A 20,046-nucleotide genomic window follows, 5' to 3' on the forward strand; every position below is an offset into this window, starting at 1 on the left:
GCATTGCTTTACCTGGGGACCTCAGGCTATTATGTTCATAAACAGAGATTCGGTGGAATGACAGGCTGAGCGCGACCCAGTAATGCTCTGCTTCGCAGAGCAACGATCTGGAAGGGTTGACATCGTCAATCAAAACTAATCACAACACCACAAATTTATTACATTTATTAAGATCATGAATATGATGTTTTAACATTGAAACGTTGATTAATTCCTTTCCTGATAAAACCATTTTTCTTTGTCGTATCAAACGGGACGGGATCAAAACAAATTTACACAATTCAAGAATACGTCTAATAACAATTAGTACATAAATAAACATAATTAAAAATTCAATAGTCGCACGCTACATCGAGGAAATGTAAAATCATGAGATGTGTTCATGTTATTTTTGCTATTTCTCTTCTGACGTGTTCTAAGGCTTATCACATGAGCAGCAAAAATTGCACTAACTATGAGAGAATATTTAATTCCTGTGACCACGGGCTTTTTGGTCTAACTCTAAATAATTTGGTCTAACGCAATCCTCAGTGGAGTTCCACAAGGCACCGTTCTTGGGCCACTGTTATTCATTCTGTTCATAAATGATATGAAGCTATGTGTTAAAGGGTCTGTCATCAGATTCTTTGCTGATGACACTAGGATTCTTAGGCATATCTACAGTTTGACAGATGTCCTGCAGGATGATCTCAACTCTGTTGTTAATTGGGCTAAGTGCAACAACATGGCCCTTCATGAGGATAAGTTTGAGCTTCTTGTTCACAAGCATTGTCCAAAGAATTCCTTGTTTGATCATCCATTCGCCATCCAAGCTCAAACATATGAAGTGTCTAACGGAAACATGCTGTACCCCACTCAAACGGTGAAAGATCTAGGAGTGACAGTTTCCGCTGATTTGTCCTGGACCCCACACGTCAACAGGATAGCTGAACGCGCAGGAAAAGTTGCTTCTTGGGTGCTAAGTGCGTTCAAAACGAGAGACAAAGCCACCATGATGACTCTGTACAAGTCTCTCGTTAGAAGCCATTTGGAGTATTGCTGTCCTCTGTGGAATTGCTCTAAGAACAAGGACATCCAACAGCTAGAAGGGATTCAGCGTACGTTTACATCGAAAATAGATGGCACCCAGCATCTCAACTACTGGCAAACATTAAAGGCCCTAGATCTGATGTCATTGCAAAGAAGAAGAGAACGGTATTTAATCATCAACATGTGGAAAGTTCTGCATTGCAAGTGCCCTAATGATATTGGTATCCTGTTCTCGGTGACTCTCAGACATGGTCAAAAAGCAGTTGTGCCCAGTATAGCTAAGTCCAGCAGTCAACGTAATCAAGCACTACACGACAACTCATTTGCGGTCACTGGACCTCGATTATGGAATGTAATCCCAACACATATGCACACCATTGAGTATCCTATGCAATTCAAAGCAGCTTTAACTTAATTGACGATGTCAATTCATGGCAGCTCGGCGCGGCACAGTAGCGCATCTCGCCGATCTAGCCTGTGAGAAGCCTTATTAAGTGCGCGGCGCGGCACAGTAACGCATTGCGCTACAAAGCTTTAACGAACTTTGTGAAGTCATTTCCGGACGAGCCTCCAGCTCCAGGATACAGCCGTCGGAATGGAAACTCCTTGCTTGATTGGAGTGGTGATAAAACAGTTTCTACACTGTCCCGGGGGGGGTCGACTTTTTCGATGGCCCGATAGAGGATTCTATGAAACCCTACAAAGTAGTAACAAAGTAAGTAACAATTGGAAAATTTCTTTCTGTCTGTTTGTTTGTCTGAAAAACCGCTTCCACCATTCACCTAACCATGTGCTTTCGCATACTACGTGAATGGTGACGCGACGCGCTTGTTTCATGTTGTAGGTTTACAACCTACCAGGACGCGCGCCGAGTTGGACTCGTCGACGGTCAATATATGGAACAGATATTTTACGAGTATCACCCGTTAAGTTTCATGTCACAACAACAACTTCGGAGGACGCGCGCTATAACAAGCGAAAGGGTTTTGGTTATATCAAAGTAAACAACGGCCCACATTTAAATTGTAGCGCAATGCGCGTTACTGTGCCGCGCCGCGCACTCAATGAGGCTTCTCACAGCGAGATCGGCGAGATGCGCTACTGTGCCGCGCCGAGCTGCCATGAATTGACATCGTCAATTAAACATTTTAATTGTAAATAGTTACTTTTAGAGTAACAACCATATACAATATTTAAAGAAAACAATATTAACTTTGACTGAAAATAAAACGTTGGATTGAATTGATTTCTGGTTATGAAACGCGGTTGAAATTACTAAACACTAAATGATGCTCAGCCTGACATTCCCGTGTAGCTTCAATTTGTTTCGTTTAATATATTCATTAACAAAAAATTAACGGGGGATACCTTTAAAATATTTGTTTTACATATTAGACCGTCGACGAGTCCAACTCGACGCGCGTCTTTGTAGGTAAATCAAATCAAAATCAAATCAAAATATCATGACACAAACATCATCACACATCATCAAAAATATATCAACTAAAGTTTAAAAATTATCTTAAATCTAATGGCCTAGACAACCAAGTTAAAAAGAATCTAATTTACATTACATTTAATTTACATACTTTCCGCTACTATATAAGTTGATAAAGCGTTTTTTAGCAACATGAGGATTACACACAAGATATTCATTGTGCTTCTCTGTAGGGTGAGAATCCCTGCCACGTTTTTGGTCAGCTTCGCCGGGGCTCATGTCTTTCCTCGAGGGAGCATTAGTGTCTACAGAAAAACTGACAAATCCTAGCGAAGTCCAATCCGAACCACATCTTCCATCAGAGGTGGTGCGGGGTCAGCTGGTTACTGAACGGATTGGCCTGGAGAAAAGCATAGTCCTGTTATTCTAAAGTTAACCATAGAGGGGGTCAGGCGCTGTTCGCTCACGGCTGGTTCTTGGAGCCAACACCCTCGGCCCCACAGAAGTGGGAGCACTGTCGGTGGTGGCACACCCAGATAACGGACAGTGTCTCTCCTTCTTTCTTCTTGGACTTGCATTGTTGCTGGTGAGTCAGCTGGCAACAGTGTACCATACTTTCATATTCATGTTTTCTTCCCCACTTCTCCTACACCTCACTTTTACTCACTCATTCACTCACATGCCGCCTTAGGGCCGCTACCAGTTAGAGGGGATCTAACAATCAGACAAACTGCCAGCCTTAGGGCCGCTACCAGTTAGAGGGGATCTAACAATCAGACAAACTGCCAGCTATTGGAGATATAGCACTTAGATTATTACCAGCAAACGTAAAATTAGCAATAATTACGTGAACAAAGAAATTGCCAAATTGCGACAAAAAAGGGTCTACTCAAAATTCAAATATAGCATGTAAATTCGTGAATCAGCACTTTCCGTCTTTGCGCGGAAATTGAGCCGCGCAAAGACAAAGATATAACACAAAAACAACAAAGATATGGGAGAATTACATCATAGGCTCAGGCATGCCTGGTAGGTTCCTGTCAGCCCACTAGAATGACAGGGGGCAGCCTGTTCTATCGAGTACCCGGGAGAACATCCAGGCATGGGTGGTGTTCTCCCGTGAACGAGCATTATGACAGTTTCCCTTACGGGAAACGTCGCTCACCAGGCTTTATCCTCTGGAGGGGCGGGATCACTAGCCCATGCCAAGTGACCCAAACCTACTGACACCTACAACCAGAGGAACCCCAATAGACGTTAGTCACTAACCGACGGACGTAGCCTCCCAATAGGGAGGTAAAGTGGGTGCCCCAACATTAAAAAAAAAATTGTGCTTCTCTTTATTAGTAGCATAATTTAATCCCTCAATCTTTCCTAATACTTCGTCCGAAACATACCAAAAATGACTATCATTTACAGATCCGTTTAAAATAGTTTCTTTTTTGAAAGCCTCTAATCTTATTTTAAAACTTAACACAGTCCCACAATTCTTGACATCCGAGTGGAGTTTGTTCCAATGCAATATGGTCTCATCCTCTCCGGAAGAAAAGAACTGTGGACTTTCTTCATTTTACTGCTACTTTTACTGCATATACTGTTTGATACCACATTAAGACCAGATCTGCTCATACTGAACAAACCAGCTCCGTAATTGGCCAAACCGCTTATCATTTTAAAAGATTCAATGAGGTCCCCACGTATTTGCCGCTCTGCCAGCGTTGTTAAATTGAGGATTTCCAGTCGACGACTGTATGGAAGAGTACCCATTTTTGTTATAAATTTACAAACAGAAAGGCCTGAGATCCCCAGTGAAATAAACCACAAATATAAATACGTGTACAGTTGTAGGTTTAAAACCATCTAAGTCATGCACCGAACTGCTTCGCAACTTATTACTGGGCCGCGCTCAGCCTGTCATTCCGCCGAATCTCTATGAACATAATAGCCTGAGGTCCCTTATTGAACGCAACTTATTGCCGTTCAATAAGCGAAACAAATATTACAAAATATGATCAGAGTAATGTTGGCCCACGTTGTGGGCCCTCAGCGCACAAGGCCGGCCATATGCATTACTTGGCTTTCGTCTTTAAAAAGAAAAGTGTCAAACAGTATATATATACAATAAAGTAATTCAAGTGTTGCAATTGGCAGAGCACTTGAATAATGAAATGAAATGAGGATCGCGATGTGAGACTTACTTAGCTTCAGTGCAAGTAAATCGATGCCAGCGATGTACCAATTCCATAAAAATGAGAAAAAACGGTGTAAGAGTCCTCAATGTAGAAAAGGCTACCTTCACGCCACTGGTGTTCAGTACTACAGGAGGAATGGCAACTGAGGCTTCACAGTTCCTAAAACATCTCGCTGAAAAGATCAGCCTTAAGAAAGGCCAACGGTATTGTGATGTGATATCATTTGTCAGACGCAGACTGCGTTTTGATTTACTCAGAACCTGTATAATCTCTATCCAAAAGGAGGTACCAAAACTCTTCCACCCACGGCAATAAGTGATTTGGATCTTAACCTGATCAACACTCCTAAACCTTAAACAGGCCATGGAGTGCTTGTTAAGTTTTTAGACAATTACCATTGCTGAAATTACCTGTATACTGTTCGAAACATTTTATTTTTATAAAAACGGTGTAACAACGCAAGGGTTCTCGAAGTGGAGAAAGGAAGCTTCACACTGTTAGTTTTTAATGCTTGGTGGAATGATAGCGCTGCTGGAAAACTGAAGGCAGTGTATAAGTGGTGGAAGTTTGTTCCAAGGACTGTGCCAAACATCTCTGAAGCCATGGAGCTGCTAGAATACGAGAGAAGACCAAAGATGCTGGGCCGCCTCTACTTATATTAGAGCTCATGGGGTCACTGGACAGTCCAGCATCCTCACAGTTCTTTAGAGGATTACACAGACCAAGACCCCTATAGAGTCAATGGCCAGAGTCTATTACCATGGAGTCTATGACACCTTTATCTATGCTTATTAGGGGTAATATTTTTCATTTAAATAGTTAATATGTTTATTTCCAGTGAATGAGCACGATTATTTTGAACGGAATAGTTTTAATGTTAAGGTAAATTTTTATGGATCACACAAATCAAATCAATACAATCAACACAACCTTTAAAATGCTATTGATAAATTCAGATGTTGTCCCCTCCCTATTCACTGACTTTTATAATCTATGCTTAGTTTGAAGTATTATTGCTACTTAAACATTAAATACTTATACAGTTTTTCTCAGTTGCTTCTAAAAACAAAGTTCACATTCCAATTTCCAATTGTTCTATGATTCCAGATATATCACCAATAACGTACAAGTTATATGATGCATCCGGCTTATTAAATCCCATGTTCACTTTTATTTTCAGGATGTCTCTGGCAGAATAGCATGAACCAACTGCTGTTATTTCCCGGATAGAGTATGTGACAGACTTCTGTAATTTAATTGATAGCTGTCCTGCGATCCCGGGTAAATGAATGTTGTTGAATTTACCCTTTTTCTGCAGTTTGGATTTCCCTCCGACCAGATATTGTATTTTCTGCCGACCTTGTATGTTGTCTAACCATTCAAATATCACATGATCTATCACACAGAGGCCTTCTAGGTCAATCTTTATCCACGATGAACTCTCATCGCTGGTCCAGTATGTGCTTATATCTCCGTCTATTAGCTCTTGCCCTGCACTAGGCTTGTTTGTTTTTATTTGCTTGTTTAATGATACAACATTTTTATTTCCATGTTCGACACCTGTGATGATCATTTGTCGAATTCCAAAGTAATACTTACCGTACCAAGGGTCAATATTGCCATCCCTCATATCCACTCGTACCTTTGATGTGAGCTTGTCCCAACCTTGAAGCACTCCCCAAGGATTATAGTAAGATTCATCTCTGTTTTCATCGTCTTCAGTCCTAACCAGAACAAATTCTCCGTCTACTTCAGCTAGCAAGTCATAATCATTGCTGTAGGATGTCCCCCACCAATGAATCTGAAATTCATTTATACTGCAAGGACCACCTAGATCTATTTCCACCCAAGCAACTGTATTGTCTGAACACCATTCACCTCCATCCTTGGCCACATAATATGCAAGGTTTTGATATTCACTAGCAGTGACCTCTTTTCCTTTGGCGACATCCTTAATCTCTCTGCTGTTTTCTTCATACTCCAGCAAAATAGGGCTCAGTGTATTTTCCAAAAGTTTCTTATCAACTGTTCCTTCAGATAAGGCACCACTCATGTCATACCAAAGATCATAATTTTGAGGGCAGATTGTAGTTGCATCTTCAAGAATTGTGAATCTGTATTTTGAATCAGAAAATGCTGCCGCTATAATTCTCATCTTTTCAGATAGACGATATGCATCAGGATTCAGTTGAGCTTCATTCATCACAGGAAAGAATGGTGCCTGACTTTTCCATGAATATTGTATTCCAGAATGGGTTGTGCTCTCTGCCCAACCACTTATGTCGTTACCAAGGTACCAATTTGTACCATTCTTTAGCCAAATAAATGCACAATGTCCAGGCTGACCAACTGGTAGTCCAGGAATGCCAAATGCCTGTGCCATTCCAGCTCCAAACTTTGATATTGCACCACACACTCCTCCAATCGTGTGTATCCACTCAAGAGTGACAGGTTTCCCATAGTAGTAGCCGGAAGTTTGTACACTGATGCCATCATCATTGTAAAGATTGTATTCTACCATGCTGTGAGTTACAGAACCTATCTTGTCTGGGTCCCTGAAGTCCTCCAATGCGTTGTTTCTTGCCCAGATCAGTTCATCATCCTCTGCCCATGATCCTACCACATATCTCATTTGCCATGCATTTAAAGTATAAAATGGTTCAAGTAGAAGTTTTTCATCTGCCCACTGAGCATAACTGTGATACCTTGCTATTCCATCAATGGAACCCCCGTGAGCCATTGAGAAAACATCTGTTGAGAAAGTCAAACCTACTGCTATGGCAAGCCGAAGTTTCAGACCCTGTTTTGCATTTTGATCCTGCCTTATTATCTCTGCAACAATTTCAACAGCTTCCTTCCATTTATTGTCCTCAACATCCCCACTAGTGAGGAGTGTCTCGAGTGCATCATGGTCGTTCAAAATCCAGGAAATTGTCTCATCTTCAAGGTCTACAGGGCGACCCTTTTCTTTTAAGTCTGTCAATAGTTGCCATTGGAATACTATTAGGGATTCATCACTTTGTAAATATTTTTTAATTTGTCCAAGTTTCAGTTTTCTTATCTTCTTTGTGATTTCCTTCTCTAGCTTCTCGAGCATGTCATCTGCAAAATCTGATCCTGAAGAGGAATTCCATTTAGTCTAGTAAAAAATATACATACAATACTATCAATTAATCAAAGTATGTTTTTAGCAGATTTCAATATTGCTAGTATTTTTGTCGAATTATAGTATTATACATTTCTGTTCAATCTTCTGTTACTACTATACCCACAAACCAAAACTTTAAGATAAGTTTTACAATCCTTATCATGTTCTTCATATTTTATAAGACCTTATTTCTGCTGGAATCATACCTAACTATCAATTCCACAGTACAAATTAGAAGATTATGATAGTTCAATCTTAATATAAGCTTTAGAACTATTATCCACTATGTAATGGTGATTCTAACGATTGATCAAATAACAATCAGAGAATGCAACCATCAACCAAACTTAACATATTAAATCTTGTTTCTTGCCTAGCTTTAAATGTTAGGGAATGCTTATTGTCTGTGGAAATGGTCAGACTTGGATAATTGATGTTATTCACAAATTGATTGTTACAGCCAAATAAATCTTCAGTCTAGATTTCATGTCTGATGAAAAAGATCAGTAAAAAGTCTTAAATACGGTTACAACATAATTTCATGCAATGTCTTCACCTGACTCAGCATTTACTGGCAAACAGTGCTTTTGAGGACAACTGGTGTACTGATCCTCTTCACAGCACATACTACTGTAACTTATAAGACTTCCATCACACATTCCTCCCTGAGGTTCATAATATTTCTCTCTATTAGAAGCGCAGCAGTACTGTCCATTGTAGTAAACATTAGGATGAGTTAAAGGGCATTTATTGCTCAGATCGTCTTTGCCTGCTTTCAATTCTTCAGATTTGCAGTTCAGATAAGGGCATATTATGTACTGATCTTCTTCACAGCACTCACTGCTATAACTTATAATTAGACTTCCATCACACTCTTCTCCTTGTGGCGCATACATTTTCTCTTTTTTAGAAGCACAGCAGTATTTTCCATTGAAGTAGGCATTTGGGTGACTTGAGGGACACAGCCCTAGGGTGAGTAGTGTGGCAAAATTTGTGGCACAATCATATTGCCCTCTACATGTATTCAAGGATAAATAGTTTATGTTAAGTATTTGTGGTGCCCAACTATCAAATAACCAGTACAGCTCTAACCACATCAAATCTTTGTTCAATGGCAAAAAACGTTCCTATTATTTTAGTTTTATCATGAGCAACCTCTTACCATTTCTTTATAATTCAGCTTGCGTCGAATACTCGAATTACTCAGCATATTCTAAGAAATTATTTACACTAACAATAAGTCTAGTTATTTGAATAGTACCACTTTACACACTACCACTGCACTTACCACATGTAGGTATATCACAGAGCTCCCATCGAGGATCACTTCCTTCACCATTATAACACCAGGGTGCTACCTCACTGAGAACAGTTTACAAATGTTGAAATGTTACTTCAGAGCTTTGGAAAAGTGAAATGACGTATAATTTATGTTTACCCATTCAATGCAGACTTTCATCTAATAAAGATTTTGCAGACCCAACTTTGTACATGACTGTTTGGATCAGAAAACTTACTTGTCTGGATTTCTGCAATAGTTCTCTTCCAGTCCTGCATGAGGGTAACTGAAAATAATATTGTCATAAACTTTGTTTTACTAAAATATTGTCATGATGCTGAAAAACTTTGAATTGATATGTATAAGATATGCATTATGCAACACTTCAAATAACATTTAAATTGTAATCTAATGTAATGTGATAAAACAGTTTCAATCAGCTTATCGAAGTTTTGTTGTAATCAAGCAAGCTTGATGCTGTGAGCTTCAGGCTATTTTGAATGGCATATTTCAATGCCCTTATTAAGACTGGTAATAAATAATATTTTAATAAAACTTCCTTACTTGTCATGAGTTCTACTGTGAGAATTAGGTGTATGAGAATCCCATCTCTGGCAGGTGTGTCCTGATACCGTCACAGATATGTTTCCTCTGTACCTTGATCCATTCTCATCCGTTTCTTCAACACACACATCTGATACTGGAATTTTGTTTTATTATAAATATTTCTAATATTTCTAATAATGTGTTTATTCTAGAAGTGCTCTCCCTTTAAGCTGGTTGTATTTAAAGCTCTATTCTGTGAATTTTGTAATTTTGCATAAGTCTAATTATAATTAAGGAAAGTGTCATTTGGTCCTTATCCATTTTGTTAGATTGTCTTAATTTTGTTACCTCAAATCATATCAAGACTGTTGCGGTTATGTTTCAAGTGTTGGTCTACCCTTTGGGTTTGTAAGCCACTTGATTTTAAAACAAATATCTAATAGTTCTAACAGCTGTGTTATCTGTTATAGACCTACCTTTAATCGGCATATACACTAGAGTGCGTTCCATTTCCAGGTTATCTGGCATCTCACTGCCACCCTCAGTTCCTTCCTCAGGTTCATTTCTAGATTTATCATCTGACTTTGGTTTCCGTATTTCGTTCATCCATGAATCATCATAACTTTCCTGAAAGTTTACACTTGGTCAGCAGGGACTTTCAACAAATTTGCTGCAGGATCTCATAGTGAGATTACTATTGACAATTATTTCAGTTGTTAGAAATTGCATATATTTGATAAAATCATCTGAGGATTGATTTAGAAATAACGATCTAAAGTTATGTGTAATGCTTTTAAAAGAATTTTTCATTTGTTAAAGTTAAAGTAAAATGTTAATGTAGAATATTGACTTAATGATAGATACTCACTGGTGTACGGTTCCCGTCGTCATAGTGTTTTGCAAACACCGTGTGTACAAACAACAGGTAGAGAATACTCCTAAATACTCTCATCCTTCGAAAAGATATTACAAAAATGTTATCTTTGATTATAACTTAGGAGAAAAAATCAGTTGCAAGTGAGAACAAAATGTTAACTATTTCCAATAACATTGATGAATGTAACCACTGTTAACACGATTTAGAAGTTGAGAATAAAAGGTGATGAAACAATCGTTATTTACAAGCAAATTATACTAGTTTGGTGGCAAGGTTCAATAACTATTTGACCTGAACTTGGTTACTACTGCGATATTAAAACGTGATTAACACAAACACTTGTTCAAGATAAAAAATAATGATGCAGCTCAGAGAAATCAAAACTTCCGGCCATAAATTAATTGAAACTTATAAAGGGACACAAGAACCGGATGCAATATTTTATATAAAATTGTTTCGTTATCTTAGCGTGAACTCAATTCGATTCTTCAAACTGCTACTCAAATTTCCTGATTATATATAATAAATCTCTAAACTTTTCCGCACTTAATTACAGAACTTGCAGGAGATGTGAAGTCCTTCTTCGTCTTATCTACTCAAATTTCCTGATTATAAAATAAATCTCTAAACTTTTCCGCTCTTAATTACAGAACTTGCAGGAGATGTGAAGTCCCGCTTCGTCTTATCTGCATGCTTTGAATTATTGCTATCTTGATTTGATTTAAAACGTTCATTAAATAATACAAAAATATACAACTGGCACAAGTAGCATAATTTGACTGTACTGTAAGATTATGAAAACCAGTAACATTCATGTACATTGTACGTGCTCTGGTCTATTTCTCTGGCCCCCAGGAAAGAGCGCCAATAGTTTGTGGTTAAGCCATGTTTTGGTATATTTCTACTATCTTGTATGAAATCAGTTGTTTTTTGGAAGAAGGTTTTGGAGTTTGGGCTGAGGTGTTTTGACTGTAAAATATAGATTATAAATTGAATTATACTTTTATCATAGAATTAAACATTTTACCTATTTCCCCCCAAACAGATGTAAATACTCTATTTAATATAATATTCACAGGTACCAACCCATGGTCAGAAAACAACATGTCAAACTACCAAACTCTTCACAAGATTGCGTACTGTAACGCTAACAAATCAACAGACCTAATAACTTGTAGTGAAGCAGTGTACCAGGTACTAAATGAGACCTCTGTCGGCCACTCTGCAGCTTTAGAGCGTTTGTTCTATCTTGTCATGTCCTGCGAGGGCTTGGAACACAAGGTCAGACGGGCCATGATTCCTGCAAGAGACCCTGTCAAGCTGGATTTGGAGCACAACATTAAGAAGTCACTAGATGTGATATATCACAAGATGGGTCATAAAAAGTATAACCAGGACATGATTCTGGTTATTCTACAATGGTGTTTCAAAGTTTTGACCCAGGTGGGTGAAATGTTGAAGCTTCTCATTATTGTCAATAAAATGCTGCTATCAGCCGCCGAGACCCTGTACAAGGAGGATGAGGACTCTTATGTGGAAAAGATTTTCGACTTATTCTCGAAAGAGTGTCCTTCTCCCTCAGATAAAACTGCCACTATACTTGTCAAAGTTCTAAATCCCTATCCCAAAATTACGTCACAAATTGTCAGAAGGTCTTTTGAGGCTTTCACAAATAAAACTGCTAGCTTTGGAACATTTAAGAGCGTTATATCTGAGTTAAGCAAGTACAACTGTAACTTAGTCAGCACGGCCGTTATGGACCTGTTAGAGGAAGAGAGTGCGGTGAATCAGAAAGTTGGTTTTGTTCTAAATGTCCTGTGTTCCATACCTGCTCTTCAACCTGTTTCTATAATGCTTCTCAATGACAGTCAGGCGTTTAAAAAGCTGATGAACAGCTCCAAAGAAGCCCTCAGTACAACCATGATAGATGATTTGGCGAAACTGTTCATGCACTCTCAAGTTAATTCTTACAGCACTGTCATGTCTTTGCTGGAACAAGATGTAGATTCCACTTCCCTTGGACCTAGTCTTCTCCAGAAAATACTTCTGAACTTAGAGTTGGCTGTTTATGGAGTGATTGAAGCTAAGGACAAGAACATTATGTTCATTGAAAATATGTCAAGCTCTGAAGACATAAAGATGTTTTGTAAATGTTTGACTTACCAGAAACCATACAAACATCCTTATATTTTGAAATGTCTTTTCATCATTTGCATCTACAAAGGACTATGTGTTGCCAAAACTGTTATCACAGAACTCATTTTAACTCAACCCCTGGAGAGATTTGAGGCTCTTCTAGATGACATCAAGGGGTTGTATCCTAACATCAGCTTTAGCTGTTTTAAAACGGTTCTGAATGATGTTAGGAATCTTGCTGGTGGCCAAGCAGAATTATTTTTGTTCTTCGAAAATTCAGATAAGCTTAAATTGTATGGACATCACGAGTTGACATCTACAGATATGGTTGAGATAGCAGCTATCCTTCATGAAACTGACAATTATAAACTTATTTCGTTCCTCGTACGTTTTCTAGAGCCGAGGGCTATTGACATTGCTGACACTATTTACATAACAAATACTATTTTCGATGTTTTCATCACATTTGTTAACCGAATCACATCTGCTGATGTTGATATAGAATTGCTTGAATCAATAAGTGAGTTGAAAGGAAATGTCATCAAATGGTGTCCTATAAAAGATTGCATCAGACTTACAATTCTTCACAATCTATTGACGTCTCTAACTACGGATGATTTGAGCAAAACAGCGAAATTTGTTGACGATGATAGCAACAAAAACTCAGTTATCTGCAGTCTGAAATCTGCTATTGTTGAGAGCGAGGAAGATGTGCACAGAGGGAAGATCAGAAGGCTGGTGAGGGTTCCTAACAAAGGCTGCAGTAACATTTTAGTGGTACAAAGTGTTATGAACCTTCTCCAAAGCATCATCAGTAACTCCCCCAAAGCTGGCAAGGAGCTCAGTAAATTCCTACTCGATTTTCTGTGTCCTGATGTGAATCTCGAGGCACCTTGGCCAGACAATGCTGCTATTAAAGCTGCCATTGAACGGGATCTCAATGTTATGAATACTTTTGATCGCACCCCAATTTTGTGGAACATATTTGAGGAAGCACTTTCTACAAAAAACTCAGATTTAGTTGTAATAGTGAGGGCCATGTTAGTGGTCCTGATCTCATTCTGGTCCTCCAGTCGTGTGAAGAAATGTTCTGAGTCTCCCCCTCATCTGAAGAACACAGTAAAACTGTTAGATTTGCTGAGCAAGGTGGAGTGGATACCTGCTCCCATGCTCAACATATCTCAGATAATTCCTGTTATATCTCCTTTTGAAGCTATGAATCTCCTGTTTGAGGTCACTAATCATTTTAAAATTCATGCCCCACATATGTCGATGGTACCGGTGACAAAGTTTCAGATGTCTCTCAAAGATGCAGTGTGCCTGATTGTTCAGAACAATATTGAGAGTGTTGGTGTCACGGCCTTTCTTTTTGCTCGGTGGGGAATCTCTTCTGGTGGGGCGTAGAATGATCTGGAGCACTTTTTAATAGTTTTATTTCAATTTCGTGATGTTGTGCTTCTATTTCTTATTGTTCTTATTGATCCCTGATTCCCTAGTATGTATTGACTTTTGACCTTAATTAATTTTCTACATAAGATCTATATTTAATGTTACGTATCATAGTTGTTTAATTGTAATAAACCCCAAACCTGTATGTTTTATATTATTTATTACAATTTATTCTTCTTTCGTGAATTATAAAACGTAATTTGTAAATAATTAAATCTACATTTATATGATCGATATTTTATTCCCTAGGACTAGGATTGAACAATGTCGTTTAAAGATCTCAGATGTAAGTACTTCTATCCTTGTAGACTGTAGAATGAACTATTATTACCTTATTTTGAGTCTGCTGAGCTAAACTTTACTTTTAATTGAGGACGAATTTTGAATATTTTGAGATTGGTGATCATTATTTGACATTTTTTCAGATTTCACGGAAATGATGCGAGCACTTGGTTATCCTCGTCAGATTTCTATGGAGAATTTCCGGCAGCCTAATTTCCCTCTAGTCGCAGAAATATTGATGTGGCTAGTAAAAAGGTTGGGGACATGCCCGGCTAAAGAGCCTTAGCTAGACTTTAGAATTGATAAGAATTTTGTGAGATTTCATACCAGATCAACCCTTTTTAAATCTCGCTAATAAGTTTTTAGGCAGTTTAAACTTATAGAGCTTATCTTCAGATACGAACCAAACGCTAGTCTGCCTCACGACATTGATACAGAAGATGACAGAGTGATATTCATCAAATATGTTTCTCAGTTTATGGTTCGTTCACAAAAATTTCAATGCTTATCGAATATTCCAGGAGTTTTTATTTCATCCGCATATCTACTCGTGCGAATAGGTCGCACCATCTCGCCATAAATCATCAGTAAACCTTGCTACTTCTAATGAGTAATGACCATTTCTTTTCAGGCTACGAAAACGAGGATAAAATTGAACCCTAAAAAGTTGTATATGGCAGATGGTTACAGTGTTCAAGAGATGTTGAAAGTTGTTTCAATGTTGTACAACGCAGTTAGATCTAATAAAGCAGACCAGGCAAATGAAGATGTGACAGAGCGCTCATTCGACGTCTCAAACAAGGTAATAGTTTACTTTTTGTTTAGTGAATTTGAGAAATTGTGCAGCCGAGATAGATTTCTAGCATATTAATGTACATTTAGTTGTACATACACTTCTATTCAAAGATTTGAACTAAAATGGGCAGTAGGTGCAGAGGGAGAGTGGCCTTCCTCGCGCGTTCCGTACATTGTATCTTTTTACTAGCCGACATTTGACTGCGTACTTATGCAAGTTTTCACTGTCGTTGGGTTCTAGCGCTCAATTTCAAATATATTAGATAGTTCCAATATAATGACTTGGTCGCCCAAAACAGTGCGTGCTGTGATACACTGTCATATTTCACAATGAGCAATGACATAATCTATTGCTTTATAAATATGTTAAGAAAACGCTACAAAAAATCTAATTGTATTTTTTTAATTGTACTAAATTGATATCATGATGTTGACAGAATTTAACTTGTGGCTATAATTTCAGATCTCGGAGTTGAAGCAAGCGAGACAGTTGGCGACTGAAATAACGATGAGTGGAGCGAAACTGTACGAGCTGTTAGCTGTTGAGGTTGATTTGAGAGAGTTGAGGCTGGCTGCTGTTGCTAGACCTCTTGAGATGGGTCAGATAGAGCAGGGAATGAAGAATAAAGTGGTTTCCATGGAGGTAGACAACCTTTAATTGCACTTTGATTAATGCATGATGATGTAGTAATATCATTTTAGCGCGTATTAGTAAACAAGACATGACTTTAATGTTGAAAATTGTTGCAGAACGAGATCAAAGGGACACAGAATAAGCTGGATAACATAGCAAACGACGAGGCGAATCTTGAAGCTAAGATAGAGAAGAAGAAATCGGAACTGGAGCGAAACAACAAGAGGCTGAAAAGTCTGCAGAATGTAAGACCTGCCTTCATGGACGAGTTTGAGAAACTGGAGGGAGATCTGAAGAAGTTGTACGAAGTTTACATGGAGAAATTCAGGAATCTGACATATTTGGAGCAGATTGTGGAGGCATACGATCGTCAGCAACAAGTCAAAGTAGAGGTTGGTGCATGTTCTTTCAATTACCGAAATTAAGATCAACTCAATCTACATACATGTACAGTTGAATCTTACTAGGAAGCCAGATTCAGATTCCACTGCCATTTGTCAGATTAGTTCTCATTTTTGCCACAGAAGACTATTGTCAATGTTTAGAATATTTTCTACATCGAGATATATACAGTATGTACATATTACATCTAGACGATTAATCTCTGATATTTTCTCTTATGTAGGAATTGTACCTTTATTTGAGAAATCCTTTAAGTCGTACCATTAGATCTTTTTACACGTTCATTGTGATTCATACATATTACATACTGCATATTAATGCAGTGTTTTGCACAGAGCGTTATTGTTATGTATTATATACAGACCCTTCATGTCTGGCCCTGAGTTTCCTCGTCAGTCGCACCCTCACAATGGGGCCTCTTATTATTATACATTATAGTTGTTATGTGTGTTCACACATTGGTCTCATACTGAAAGGAGTTATCGTCATGGTAATCAGACGAACGAGACTCCATTTATATAATCATAGACAACTCGTTATGTACAGGTAGAAATTCTTGAACTTCCTTTGGAGAAATTTCCTTGTGTTTGAATTTTACTAACTAAAATTTCAAATTTAGACTTAAAACTGAACTCGTAAGTCGTTGACGGGAAACACAGATGCCATTCACAAACCCATAACTACGGCAGCAATTCTTGTTAATTGTTCTCAAGGTCCATTAAGATCATATTAAATCTTTAAATGTCGATCAGGAATCTAATCTTTGACCCTTCTCCTGTCGCGTTATTTATTTTCAATGTAAGCTTGAAAGTATTACAATGTGTACTGTGTTGCAGTATTCCGTCTTGTTCTTCACTAGATGTTACCAGTGTCAGTTACCTCTAAGAAGTTTATTGTGATTCATTTTGTTCCTTAAATTTCAATAAGTGACTATATCACATTGGTCTCATAGTAGGTAAGAGTTTATCATCATCTTTTTCGGACGGAAGAGACTCGTTTCTAATCACAGACAATTGCTGAGCTGTTAATTAATATAATTGAAGTTTCTTTTAAGAAATTTCCTTGTGTTTGAGTTATGCGAACTAAAAATTCCCACATTTCCCCAGGAAACAGAGAAGCAATTGAGGAGAATGCAAGATCAGTTGCGTGAAGAAGAAAAGAAACTGTTTAATCAAACGGACACGTTTGAGAACTTTGCCGATGATAGCGAAGGAGAGGTCAAAGAAGTAAAGAGTAAGAACCCGAGGATTGTTGGGGCAATGGAGGCCTCCGATACTGAAACCGAGGTCTGTTCGAAACACATTTTACGCTCAGAAATCATCCTTTATCTCCTATAATATGATTTAACTTAACTCCAATTCTTTAACAAAATAGTTCGCCCAATTGAGTGATGACGTCATCTCCTGTTATAAATTATTTACAAATTGTTAACAAAATACCACCCACCAGGAGGGCAGTGAGTACATATCCTCTGGTAGTGAACTTGCAGGAGAGGGAGAAATGCCCATCAGTGATGACGAAGACGAGGAAACAGACTCTGAGAACTACGATGAAAAAGACGACAGTGACGACATAGATTTCTGAAGATATCCGCCGCCTTAAATATGATAAATGGAGAGAATATCCGGGTATCATGTTCGAAACATGTTTCGTGCTCGGGAGTCAGGGCTATCATGAACGTATCCGACGTCTCAAGTCGTCCTTTTTGATTTTCAGGAATATTTCAGTTCTTATTCATTAGATAAAACGTAAGAGCGTATTATATATATGCTCGATTAAAAGTTTCAGATTTTGCTTCAGACAGAGTAGCACTGGTTTGCTTCTCGAATATTTAATTTTATGTGTACAGATAATTTAAATGTCTATCATGTAATTATATCGATGTAAATATTATTTATTTTTATAGCAGCCAGTTGTTTTCCTAACAATAAACGTCATATTTTAATTCAAATCGTTTATCATTGATAACATGTTTTCGTATACTGAACCAATAAATACTTTTCTATTAATCACAAGACCATGATTTATTACTTTTGTTGTGATTTGCTAGACTCTTATTATATTTCCCTGTAAGATGGTATAATCTGATAAGTTACTGTTATTGTAGCGGTAGGATGCCCAAAAGAGATTGTAACTTGAGTGACGACAGTCTTTCAGACGATTCAGACGAGCCCGTTTCTAAGGTGTCCATCAGTAAGGTAACTCCTAACATTGTCTTCAAACTACATACAGAACTATTAGACTTCATATTATAACTTGAGTCCAAACTTGAGAGTTATTAAATTTAAGTAGTAGATCTCTTAAACCCATTATTTTTCAGAAACCTAGTCACAAGGAAAAGGCAGTTACTAAAGAGGTTTGGATTCTCGCAGAGTGTTATCAACTCTCTAATTATTTTAAAAGTCATTAGCACTTAGCAGTTCCTTAATGCTTAAGAACATCATAATCCTATTTCTTCATAATCTTAATTCTTCATAATTTTATTTTTATCTGACATTATTCATCATTTTACTGGTCTCATTATTTTAGTGTAACTAATTCGGTTTTGGCAGGTTGCATCTTATAAAAAATATAAAAAATATAAATAAAATATAAAAAATAATATCATAATTATGAGTAATAATATAACCTGCTCCAGGTTAGAGTAGAGTCAAAACCAGCACCCAAAAAGAAGGCTAAGAAAGAGGCTTCCTCTAGCGATGAAAGTATAGATGATGACTTTGATGATTGTTCTAGCAGGGGACTGGAGCCAGGAGGATACTGGCTGGAGGAGAAACGGATGCGCAGAATTCAGGTTAGTTAGTTAGTTAGTTAGTTAGTTAGTTAGTTGGTTTTACATCTAGGTATATAGTTCCAAGGCTCATTTTCAAACTTTGTATAAATTATACTTGAACTTTAAAATCAAAATTGTTGCTTAGTCTTTCTGTTCTTAAGATACTGGAGCAAAATTTGACTGAATAAATTTGTTTTGTTTCAGGTCAGACAGTTTAAGGGCAAACCATTGATCGATATCAGAGAAATGTATATGGGAGCAAACGGGATGGCTCCTGGTAAAAAGGGGATTTCCCTTAATGTTACTGAGTGGAGAAAACTTGTTAAATTGATCAAAAAAGTGGATGATGAAATACTTAAGATCACGTAGCCGTTTCGAGTATTTTTTATGGGTTTTATCTCAACGATGTTCGATCCTTAGATCTTTAGATCCTTAGATCGTAACTCTTTTGTTTTGATGACACGTTTTCACGTGGCAGGGATTTATTTATTTTTCTTATCTTCAAAGATTGACAATCAATTACATTCATGCCTGTGTGTTTTTTTTGACAAGTTGAATTCTTGACTTGTTTGCACAACATGACAACTTCCCAGGCAGAGCCGGATGGCGAATAATTTATTTCATAAAATTATCTTGATTTGAATATTTCATTTTAAATATCGCTGAACGTTATGTTTTCTTACTCTTATTCCTTGTATATGAAGTAGGTGAAATTTAGAAGATGAGGTGAGATACACTTCTCACATTTACTAAGTTTATTGTTGAAATATAGTGAGGCACACTCCTCGCTGCTGTATCAGACACACTTCTCACATTTCCTGTTTCTGATAGTGGGACACTCTTCTCACTTTCACTTTATCATGTCGGGACATATTTCTCGGACGATTAGTTTTAGTGAGACAAGACTTCTGTACAAGTTAGGTACACCAAGTTTCCTTGCATAATACTGTAAAGCCAGTTTACAGATCGAACAGGAATCATTTATCAGTGGAATAAACTTACTTTATAATAAACTAAGTATACTGTATATCACATGATATTAATTAATAATATATATGAATATGTG

General features: G+C 37.6%; 4 protein-coding genes across 5 annotated transcripts; 3 read left to right on the forward strand and 1 right to left on the reverse strand.

Moving 5' to 3' along the window:
- Window positions 1-509: 509 nt before the first annotated feature.
- Window positions 510-19,652, forward strand: LOC134816046 (activated RNA polymerase II transcriptional coactivator p15-like). The gene is made up of 5 exons (XM_063824762.1): window positions 510-513; window positions 18,313-18,405; window positions 18,528-18,563; window positions 18,846-19,001; window positions 19,185-19,652. The coding sequence occupies exons 2-5, from the start codon at window positions 18,322-18,324 to the stop codon at window positions 19,347-19,349; spliced, it is 441 nt and encodes a 146-aa protein (XP_063680832.1). The 5' UTR covers window positions 510-513; window positions 18,313-18,321; the 3' UTR covers window positions 19,350-19,652.
- LOC134814843 (uncharacterized) lies at window positions 590-1,444 on the forward strand. Its single transcript, XM_063823140.1, has one exon. The coding sequence runs from the start codon at window positions 590-592 to the stop codon at window positions 1,442-1,444; it is 855 nt and encodes a 284-aa protein (XP_063679210.1).
- On the reverse strand, window positions 5,484-10,681 carry LOC134816044 (uncharacterized). 2 transcript variants are annotated; one of them, XM_063824759.1, is made up of 7 exons: window positions 10,501-10,681; window positions 10,109-10,259; window positions 9,651-9,786; window positions 9,325-9,372; window positions 9,096-9,169; window positions 8,364-8,774; window positions 5,484-7,776 (listed from the first exon to the last, which is right to left on the reverse strand). In XM_063824759.1, the coding sequence occupies exons 1-7, from the start codon at window positions 10,582-10,584 to the stop codon at window positions 5,732-5,734; spliced, it is 2,949 nt and encodes a 982-aa protein (XP_063680829.1). In that variant the 5' UTR covers window positions 10,585-10,681; the 3' UTR covers window positions 5,484-5,731. The 2 variants fall into 2 exon arrangements, with proteins under 2 accessions (XP_063680829.1, XP_063680830.1); XM_063824760.1 differs by lacking the exon at window positions 8,364-8,774.
- Window positions 14,184-18,115, forward strand: LOC134816045 (clusterin-associated protein 1-like). The gene is made up of 8 exons (XM_063824761.1): window positions 14,184-14,380; window positions 14,520-14,631; window positions 14,773-14,857; window positions 15,008-15,178; window positions 15,635-15,814; window positions 15,922-16,197; window positions 17,314-17,493; window positions 17,657-18,115. The coding sequence occupies exons 1-8, from the start codon at window positions 14,359-14,361 to the stop codon at window positions 17,789-17,791; spliced, it is 1,161 nt and encodes a 386-aa protein (XP_063680831.1). The 5' UTR covers window positions 14,184-14,358; the 3' UTR covers window positions 17,792-18,115.
- Window positions 19,653-20,046: the final 394 nt, after the last annotated feature.

This window comes from Bolinopsis microptera, chromosome 5, assembly GCF_026151205.1.
Source record: "Bolinopsis microptera isolate Bmic1 chromosome 5, MBARI_Bmic_1.0, whole genome shotgun sequence".
Lineage (NCBI taxonomy): Eukaryota > Metazoa > Ctenophora > Tentaculata > Lobata > Bolinopsidae > Bolinopsis > Bolinopsis microptera.